This window comes from Portunus trituberculatus, chromosome 44 (genome assembly GCF_017591435.1).
Source record: "Portunus trituberculatus isolate SZX2019 chromosome 44, ASM1759143v1, whole genome shotgun sequence".
Taxonomy (NCBI): Eukaryota; Metazoa; Arthropoda; class Malacostraca; order Decapoda; family Portunidae; genus Portunus; species Portunus trituberculatus.
Window position 1 is genome coordinate 14,321,606 of NC_059298.1, and position 10,000 is coordinate 14,331,605.

At 41.5% G+C, this 10,000-nt stretch overlaps 1 protein-coding gene across 2 annotated transcripts in view; it reads right to left on the bottom strand.

Moving 5' to 3' along the window:
• The window catches only part of LOC123518588 (E3 ubiquitin-protein ligase MIB1-like), a 434,884-nt gene that overhangs the window by 9,308 nt on the left and 415,576 nt on the right, over positions 1–10,000 (bottom strand). For both annotated transcript variants that reach the window (XM_045279477.1, XM_045279476.1), the window contains exons 13-18: positions 8,351–8,459; positions 7,554–7,664; positions 6,341–6,469; positions 3,387–3,577; positions 2,734–2,917; positions 2,316–2,481 (exon numbers count right to left, since the gene is read on the bottom strand). In XM_045279477.1, the coding sequence (XP_045135412.1) occupies positions 2,316–2,481; positions 2,734–2,917; positions 3,387–3,577; positions 6,341–6,469; positions 7,554–7,664; positions 8,351–8,459 (890 nt within the window). The remainder of the gene's footprint in view (positions 1–2,315; positions 2,482–2,733; positions 2,918–3,386; positions 3,578–6,340; positions 6,470–7,553; positions 7,665–8,350; positions 8,460–10,000) is intronic.

The window sequence follows — 10,000 nt, forward strand, 5'->3', positions numbered from 1 at the left end:
CTATTAAAGAAAAAGTGCTTTGCCTCGTGGGTTTTAAAGCGTTTTGGTGTAATTTTAAATCCATTATTCCTTGTTATGGTGGAATGATCAATAGTAAAATATTTATTGACATCAAGGTTGTTGTATCCCTGAAAAATTTTGAAAACTTCGATTAGGTCTCCTCTTATCCTGCGCTTTGTTAAGCTGAATAAATTTAATGCTTCCAGTCGTTCCTCATACGGCTTGTTTCTCAATCTCGGAATCATCTTGGTCACTCTACGCTGGATCCTTTCCAGTTTTTCAATGTCTTTTCTGTAATATGGTGACCAGAACTGCACACAGTATTCAAGCTGAGGACGCACCAATGAGTTATATAAAGTAAGGATAACTTTTTCTGATTTAAATTCAAAGGTTCTTCCAATGAACCCAACTAATTTATTTGCATTCTTTACTGCTTCTGTGCAGTGTTTGCTCGGCTTGAGATCTTTAGACACCACAACACCAAGATCTTTTTCATTCTCAGCACTTTCCAGAGGTACATTACTCATTACGTATTTTGCTTGTACATTGTTACTTCCAATGTGTAGGACTTTACACTTTTCTATATTGAATTTCATTTGCCATTTTTCTGCCCAGCGTGTCAGTTTATTTAAGTCACACTGTAGTTCTTGCCATTGTGACGTTGATGTAACTTTGCTCATTATTTTGGTGTCGTCCGCGAATTTGCTTATTTTACAAGTGATTCCTTCATCAATATCATTAATATAAACAATGAAAAGAACTGGTCCTAATACAGAGCCTTGAGGAACACCACTTTTCACATTGTGCCACTCTGATTCTTTTCCATTTATAACAACACGTTGCTTTCTGTCAGAGAGCCAGTCTTCCAGCCATTTCAGGGTATTTCCAGCTATGCCGTGAGCTTTTACTTTGCTGATTAGCCTCTTGTGAGGGACAGTGTCGAAAGCTTTCTGGAAATCAAGATAAATAACATCCACTGCTTTTGTCTCGTCATACGAGTTAAAAACTTCATAAAAGAAGTCTAGTAGGTTTGTTAAGCAGGATCTCTTGTTTCTGAAACCATGTTGTGAATCCTTCATGATCTTATTTTCTTCTAAAAATTTGACAATCTTATCTCTGATTATCGTTTCCATCAGCTTGCACACTACTGAAGTAAGGCTGATTGGTCTGTAATTAGCTGGGAGTGATTTATTTCCTTTCTTGAAAATGGGCGTGACATTTGCTAGCTTCCACTCCTGGGGACTTTCCTGCTTGTAAAGTTTTATTGAATATAATCGTGAGTGGTTTCACGAGCTCATTTTTCGCTTCTTTGAGAAGCCTGGGTGATATCTTGTCTGGTCCAGGCGTTTTGTTTACGTTCATGCTGTTCATGACTGTGAGGATTTCATTTTCTGTAACTATGAAGTCAGGCAGTGTTTTGCCTTGTGCCTGAGGCTCTGGCATGGGCAGACTATTTTGGACATCTTCAGTCGTGAAGACTGTTGAGAAGAATCTATTTAGGACGTTTGCCATTTCAACTTCGTTATCTATTTGGTTTCCGTTTTCTGTTATGAGTGGACCAATTGTTGAGGCTAAGACTCTTTTGGATTTTACATAACTGTGAAATTCCTTTGGGTTGGTTTTACAGGAGTTTGCGATCTGAGCTTCTACAGATTTTTGCTGCTTTTATCAACTTTTTGCTTTTCTACGCAATCTGTCATGCTCTAATTTATCATTATTATGCTGTGTTAATTTGTATTTGTTGTATGCTTCTTTCTTTGCTAGAAGACAGCTTTTAATTTCATTATTCCACCATTTCGGTTTGGTGTTTAGTATTTTCCTTCTGTTTCTTAGTGGTATACACATCTTAGCTGTATCATTTATCTTTTCAGCAAACACCTCCCATGTCTTATCTACATCTGGTGTTTCCAGCAGTATATTCCAGTCAATGGATGCAAGCTGCATACGGAGTCTTGTGTAGTTTGCACGCCGATAGTCTGGCACTTTTTCTTTACTTTCATTCACTTTTCCTTTGTCAAAGTTTATGGTGAATTTTAAGGTGCGATGATCGCTGGAACTGAATTCTGGTTGAATAGGGAGAGAGAGAGAGAGAGAGAGAGAGAGAGAGAGAGAGAGAGAGAGAGAGAGAGAGAGAGAGAGAGAGAGAGAGAGAGAGAGAGAGAGAGAGAGAGAGAGAGAGAGAGAGAGAGAGAGAGAGAGAGAGAGAGACTGACTGACTGACTGACTAAATAATGGTGTACAGAAAGTTGAGAGAGAGGAGGCATGAAAGTGAGGAGGCTAAGAGTGAATGTGAGTTTGGTACTTGAATGCTTTACCTTGACCTCCGCAACACACAATGAAGGGAATCTGCTTCTCAATAACACCTCTACACTGTACACACTTCTTCATGAGGGAAGCACAGTTGTCACAGGCACACATGTGGCCACATGGCTGGAAGAGCACAGTTGCTTGCTTGTCTGAACACACCACACACTCTTCAATCTGCGGAACAATACGGGGATCATACACACGTTGTGAACAAGCACACTTCAGTCTGCACAACAATATAGGCACTCTGCCACACATCTTTCCACCCAGTCCTTTCAAATTCATTGGATATCTATGGAACAGAAGTTGGATGTGTTAGGATGAAGTGAAACATACAAAGAAACGCAAAGAATCAGCAAGATACGTCATCTTAATAATGGACACAACAGCTGCATGTTCCAGGAGGTGTTGAAATGCATGATTTACCTTAGTTCTGGACTGGACCGGTTCTTTACACATAAGACATTTCTTTACTCTTGGAGAACATATAGAGCAAGTGGCAATGTGACCGCAGGGACCAAACAGGGTGTCCCGCTTAGTGTCTGAGCAGACCATGCACTCCTCCAGGCTCTCTTCAGGGCACACCTCAAGGGCTCCCATGTCCCCAGATCTATGGATAAGAACAGGAGTTAATATGTCAGTCTGAGTGAAAAAAAAGTAAAATTGTAATGCTGCAATGCAAAATTACTAATGTTTTATGTAAAAAGATTTTTGTAGTTGAAAGAGAGCTAGTCTGTGTATTAATCTATAATGACTACCTACTTATGAATATATGATAAAGAAAACAACTTCCACAGACGTAATAATGAATTTGTATTCCTATTGATCAAATTTTTATCTTATAAAATTACTTGTTGCACAGGACTCCAAAAACATTGAATATACAGTTACCATATGAAGCATCATTTACCAAAAAGGAAGCAATTAGTCTAATGTGAACTGCAAGTTTTAAATTAGCAATCATGATGCTAAGAGTAAAGAGAATAGCACTGAAAATCACGGCAAGATATTTGTTACCATCTCAATACCTAAAAAGGTTGACAAGTGTTCAATCTGACCTAGTCCCTGCCAACACTCACACAGACTTGTCCTTATAACACTTGGTGAGGGCCTTGCACAAGTTAGGATCTGGGCACAGGTCAAGGGGTGTCTGTCCTTTCTTATTCTTAATGTTGAGGTCAGCACCGTGGGCAGCCAGCAAACAGGCAATGGAGGCGGGACTCTTCTTATCCACCCCTTGCGTCCCCAGACCCATCAGCAGCTGAGGAGACTTCAAGAGCACAAGTTTAAATATTTTTCTCATTATTAGAGTGTGTTCTTTACATAAACAAGAACCCTCATAAATAGTTATAGTCTTGGGGGAGGGGGTCTAGGAGGGAGCAGCCCCCCACCTGCTACAAGACGTTTAGGTTAGGCTTGGTTAAGTTAGGGTAAAGACCCTTGGGGGGGATCTGAGGGGAGCAGCCCCCTCCAGGTAGTTTAGGCTAAGGAGCTCCATAGACTATTTTTGGAAGGCAAATTTTGCTAAATTTTGTTTCTTTCCCCACCAAAACTCCCGATTCCTCACGTGCCCCCAAGCTTGCTGGGGGTGAGGGGGGCTATTTAAAAATACTTAAGGAGACAGTGTTGGTAAGATATACCCTTTAATCTCTTGTTTGTCTAAAGTCTTTGAATCTATCCTCAATAGGAAGATTCTTCAAACTTGTCACTTCACAATCTTCTATCTGATCGCCAGTATGGCTTCCGTTAGGGCCGCTCTACTGGTGATCTTCTGACTTTCTTTACGGAGTCTTGGTCATCCTCTTTTAGATATTTTGGTGAAACCTTTGCTGTTGCCTTTACATTTTTTATCCTTCTCTCTGCAGCTTTATCTCAAGTTTCCTCTCTGACCGTTCTATTGCTGTTGTGGTAGACGACCACTGCTGTTCTCCTAAACCTAACAACAGTGGTGTGCCTCAAGAGTTCTGTCTTGTCATCCACTCTCTTCCTATTATTTATCAATGATCTAAACCAAAATTCTTGCCCTATCCACTTCTACGCTGATGATACCACCCTATACTTTTCAGAGACGACCAAACCTTCAGGAAGTCAACAGTTCTAAGATTTCTGATTAGGGCAGAGAAAAACTTTGTAATGTTCAGTGTCTCAAAATCTCAATTCCTCCATCTATCAACTCAACACAACCTTCCAGGCTTCATCTTTAATGTCTCCCTCTTCTGCACTGAATATATATCCGCGGCCTATCTTTTACTTATAATCTAAACTGAAAACTTCACATCGCATCTCTTGCTACAACAGCTTCGATAAGGTTACGCATTCCGAGGCGTCTGTCAGTTTTTCTCATCACCCCTCCCCTACCCTCCCCTAACTAACTCTGTACAATGGCCTTATCCCCCGTGTATGAAGTACTCTTCGCTTCCACTCAGTATTATTAGATTGAGTTGAATCAAAAGCTCTCGTCATATATATATATATATATATATATATATATATATATATATATATATATATATATATATATATATATATATATATATATATAAAAGTTAAGGATGAGAGTAACCAAACCACCGCAACTAACACTGACATAGTTCCTGAAACGAAGACAAACATTTAAGTCACTTCAACCTTACTACGCTACCACAACCTTCCATACTCCATCTCATGTCCTAGTAACACAGTACTGTGTGGACAGTACTACCTGTCTGTAGCACGGCGAGGCGCTGCATCACTTTCACTCACAGATAATACCTTCGAGTTTGCAGAGCGGATTCCTGACTCTATTGCGGAGAAGTCTTCATGCAAATCCTTCAAACTTACTCATGATCTCGAGTATCTGCCTCAAAATGGTGGAAATGATGGTCAAGGACACACCTCCCCTCCTTCCTCGTACCTTCTTAGTTACTGAACAGTGAACACCGTACCATAAGAGGAAGTTCCAGAGAATGATGAGCAAGATTCAAAAACCAGTGATCAACTGTTTCGGTGAGCGAGTGAATGACAAAGAGACAACGAAAATTTACCATTGTTGTTACTGTTATTCACTGTGCCAATAGACGCTGAATTCTGCGTCAGAGAAGACTTGTATAATTAAGACGATATCAGTAACATAAGGTTTGGTTAACGGGTGAGCGGTGACTGAACAGTGTTTCGATCCTCAGTGAAGCAGAGCGGATGTGAAGATAGTATAGTAGTAGTCACCCGATTACTAAGAGTAGATAGTTAACGAGTGGTTGATATTGCTACTATTCTGACGCTTCAAGAATGCTGCCTTGCTAATGAATTATGAGATTAATGTACGTTATCAGGCGTTCCCTTTCATCCTGAGGGTAAAAGTACAGAATAGGATCTCCCCCTTCTCCAACATCCCCCCCCCCCTAACCTGCCCCAGCAAGCTGGGTTTTAGGGGGGAAGCCAAAAGAGGCGAGATATGCCGATCCGGAAAAAAAATCTAAGGACAAAAATAGCTGTTTATAAGGAAAAATTTGGAAAATGTAAAAATTCATGGATAATTTTCGCTGAAATTATCCTAACATAACATAATAACCTGCTAGCCGAGGGCTACGCTCCCCAGGTTCCCCCTAAACTATCCTAACCTAACCTAACCATCCACCTAACTTTACCAGAAAAAAAATGGAAAATGAAAAAATTCATGGACAATTTTCGCTGAAATTATCCTAACCTAACATAACTTGTTAGCAGGGGGCCTGTGCCCCCCGGACACCCCCAAACTATCCTAACCTAATCTAACCCAACCACGAACACTAACCCAACCTAACCAAAATGCAGACACTAACTAAAAGTACCAAAAACCAAATAGCCAAAACCGGTATTGACTGATCATTGTGGACTTAGATTTTGCAGGCAACGGAATATCAATTTAATTACTATGGCCTTACAAAAGCCGTCCCACATTAAAAACACCACAGACATGTTGTATAGTAAGTATTCTATCACCTTGCATGGTTGTTTCAATGATTAGAAAGGAGATGCCATTCTTGACTTTTTCCCATTACCGTTCCGTGTCACTCACCTTGCCCACATCCTGCATGTCCTGGAGCTGGCGAAGCTGTGAGAGGGTGTGGTGACGCAGCGCCTCGTGCAAGGGTGTGTCCCCATCCTTGTCCGCGAGGTTCAGGTTAGCGCCCTCCCGCACCAGCAGCTGCGGCATGGAAAGGCAAGTCAGGTGATGAGGAGATGTGCTACTAAGGGTGATTACGTCGTGGGAATAAGTCAATTAAGAAGGGAATTTAAGGATTCATATCTGTCATATTATGGCTCGTATTCAGAAACGCTTCGCTTTTTCGACTATTTTCAAATGGGGACATAAATGATTAGCCGGGTTCTCATGAATGTTTTATCATTTTAATAAAATACAAATCACGCTATTCTCTCACTGACACAGTAAAAAACCCCCGCTGTGTAGCTTCAACTCGAGCTTTGCAAAACTGTGGAGGAACAAGGCAGGATATGGTTTAATGAGCTGCAGTGAGGAAATTCGCTCATTAACACTTAACTGTTCTGCATGCCGTTCTTCGTTAGCCTGCCTAGCATTGTGAAAAAAGTTTGCAAGACGACACACAAACAATCAAAACAATAAAGAGTGAAAATTGACATTTACTTTTGTCTTCTTTATGCTACAGATACCAATATAAGAACTTAGTACAAAAATGGTATCTGACAGGTTATTGTACTGAAGGAGAAACTCTATCTACCAGTGAAGGGCTGAACTGAGAAAGTGAATCTGTAAGGAATCATACCTATTACTACAACGGACGACTCTTTTACCAAGCGTTTAACCAATCATTCAGTCATTAGAACTACCGTAGCTAACTAAGGAGGTGAGTCTTAAGGAGTCATTCCCGTTTCACTATAATGGAAAAAAAAAAGCACACTTTAAATACAAGTACACAAGAATATAAGGAGATTAAATGATTAGAACACTTCAAGCTTAGCACCTGCCATCACTATTCACAGATTCATCATGAGGTAATTAGTAAGAGCGAAATGATACACCATTGAATTGACTTACTACTTGCTGATTGACTGACTGGAAGATAACTGGATAGCACTAATGACACAATGACTACATATCACCTGTCACTAACAGACTGGCTACCTCACAGATGCCAGGACATCATACAGCCATAGCCCATCCTCCTCTGCCTCCTGTACACCTCCCCCTCACCTCATCCAACCACTCCACTCACCGCCTGCCTGCCCTCATCACCCACACGCCCACTCACCCTCACAATCTGGGTGTGGTGCCTCTCCACTGCCAGATGAAGAGGCGTCTGCAAGTTCACGTTCTGTAGGTCCATGTTGGCTCGACCTTGATGAACCAGAAGCTCCGCCACCTGTATGCACACACGCACACACACACACACACACACACACACACACACACACACACACACACACACACACAGGTTAGTCAGCTAGGAAATATTATACTTCTAAACACATTCACGTAAACTGTCTATACTTTCCATTACAAAAATACTTTACGTGACTAACAGTATAATAATAATCTTTTTTTTTTTGTATCTAATATTAACTTTTTAGAATCTCATCCCCTAAAAGTTATCATTTGACGTAAAGGAAGAAGAACAAATAGCTGCTGACTTGTTGCCTCTTACGAAGCTAATCTATGAAGGACGGTTGGAAAGATTTGACTTGATTCTATAGACAGTAAAAACAATAGTAGTAGTAGTAGTAGTAGTAATATTAATAAAAATAATAATAATAATAATAATAATAATAATAATAATAATAATAATAATAATAACAATAATAATAATAATAATAATAGCGAGGCGGAGGAGAATATGGAGGCGGAGGAGATGAAGAAGGAAAACGAAGAAAAAAAAAAACTATCAAAAAGATTGAAAAAGGAAAGAGCAAAGCAGAGAGAGAGAGAGAGAGAGAGAGAGAGAGAGAGAGAGAGAGAGAGAGAGAGAGAGAGAGAGAGAGAGAGAGAGAGAGAGAGAGAGAAGGGGAAGTGAAGAAGGGAGTCAGGCAGGCAGGCAGGCAGGCGTCACACCTCCACGTGGTTGTTGAGTGCCGCTAGGTGGAGCGCCGTGTACCCGTCGTCCTTCTTCTCGTCCACCATCCACGAGCGGGGCACCTTGCTCAGTAGGATCCTCATGGCACTGCGGGGGACAGAAAGCACAACACCGTCAGGAAAGATGCTACTAATAATACAACTTATCCTCCACTCATAATACAACTATAGGTACCCATCTCATTTTCTTTATCTTTCCTCCTCCTCCTCCTCCTACTACTACTACTACTACTACTACTACTACTACTACTACTCATCTATTAGTTTCGTAATGCTGTAGAAGAGGCAGAATATCATCAGGAGAGCCACTAGTAATAATAAATCCCATACTACTTTTCCAATACACTAAGTCTTTATTATTCTTTGTTTCTCCTCCTTCTTCTTCTTTTCCTCCTCTTCCACCTGCTGCTGCTGGTATCTACGTGACGCTGCAGAAGGAGGACAACACCGTCACAGGAATTACTGTATATAAAGACTTGACTATTACTCCTCCTCCACAAACAATACTCCAGTTAATTTTCTTTCTCCTCCTTCTCCATTACTATTACTACTACTACTACTACTACTACTACTACTACTGATGGAAAAATTTGAGACAGCTCTCTCTCTCTGATAAATACTTCTTGTTTCTTTCCCACATTTTCCGTTTTCTTCCCATTCTCTCCCTTCAATGTAGGTAAAGCAAAATTAAGGTGAGAGAGAGAGAGAGAGAGAGAGAGAGAGAGAGAGAGAGAGAGAGAGAGAGAGAGAGAGAGAGAGAGAGAGAGAGAGAGAGAGAGAGAGAGAGAGAGAGAGAGAGAGTAATGGGGGGTAGGGAGACTTATGTTAGGGCATCGTGGCACTATTGTGTGAGTTGGCACGTGTGTGTGTGTGTGTGTGTGTGTGTGTGTGTGTGTGTGTGTGTGTGTGTGTGTGTGTGTGTGTGTGTGTGTGTGTGTGTGATTGCTGGAGATTCGAATATGTACTGCTACCATCACTTTTTATGACCATCAACTTGTGTGCCATCATCTCCTCCTCCTCCTCCTCCTCCTCCTCTTTTTTTTTTGCCTCCCCACGTAGTACTTCTCTTTTTATCTCCTTCTCCTCCTCCTCCTCCTCCTTCTCTTCCTCCTCCCCTATAGTGACACAGCCGGCTCGTGAGGTAACCAAAGCCGCCCCCGGGGAGGAGGAGGAGGAGGAGGAGGAGGAGGAGGAGGAGGAGGAGGAGGAGGAGGAGGAGGAGGAGGCGAGCCGGTTAGGGGAGCTGGGCACACGGAAGCCAAATCTGTCCATACAAGGCTTTGTTGGCATCCTCTTCTGACGGAGGAGGAGGAGGAGGAGGAGGAGGAGGAGGAGGAGGAGGAGGAGGAGGAGGAGGAGGAGAAAGCGAAAAGCGAGAAGAGCAGGGGAAAGACAAGGAAAAGATAAATGTCTAAGAATGGAGGAGGAAGAGATGAGGATGACAAAGAAGAAGGAAAAGAAGAAGAAGAACGGATGAAAACTGGAGAGAGAGAGAGAGAGAGAGAGAGAGAGAGAGAGAGAGAGAGAGAGAGAGAGAGAGAGAGAGAGAGAGAGAGAGAGAGAGAGAGATGACAGTTAAGACAAAGAAAACGATATATACGTTAGAAAAAAAATATATAAAAGAAAAAA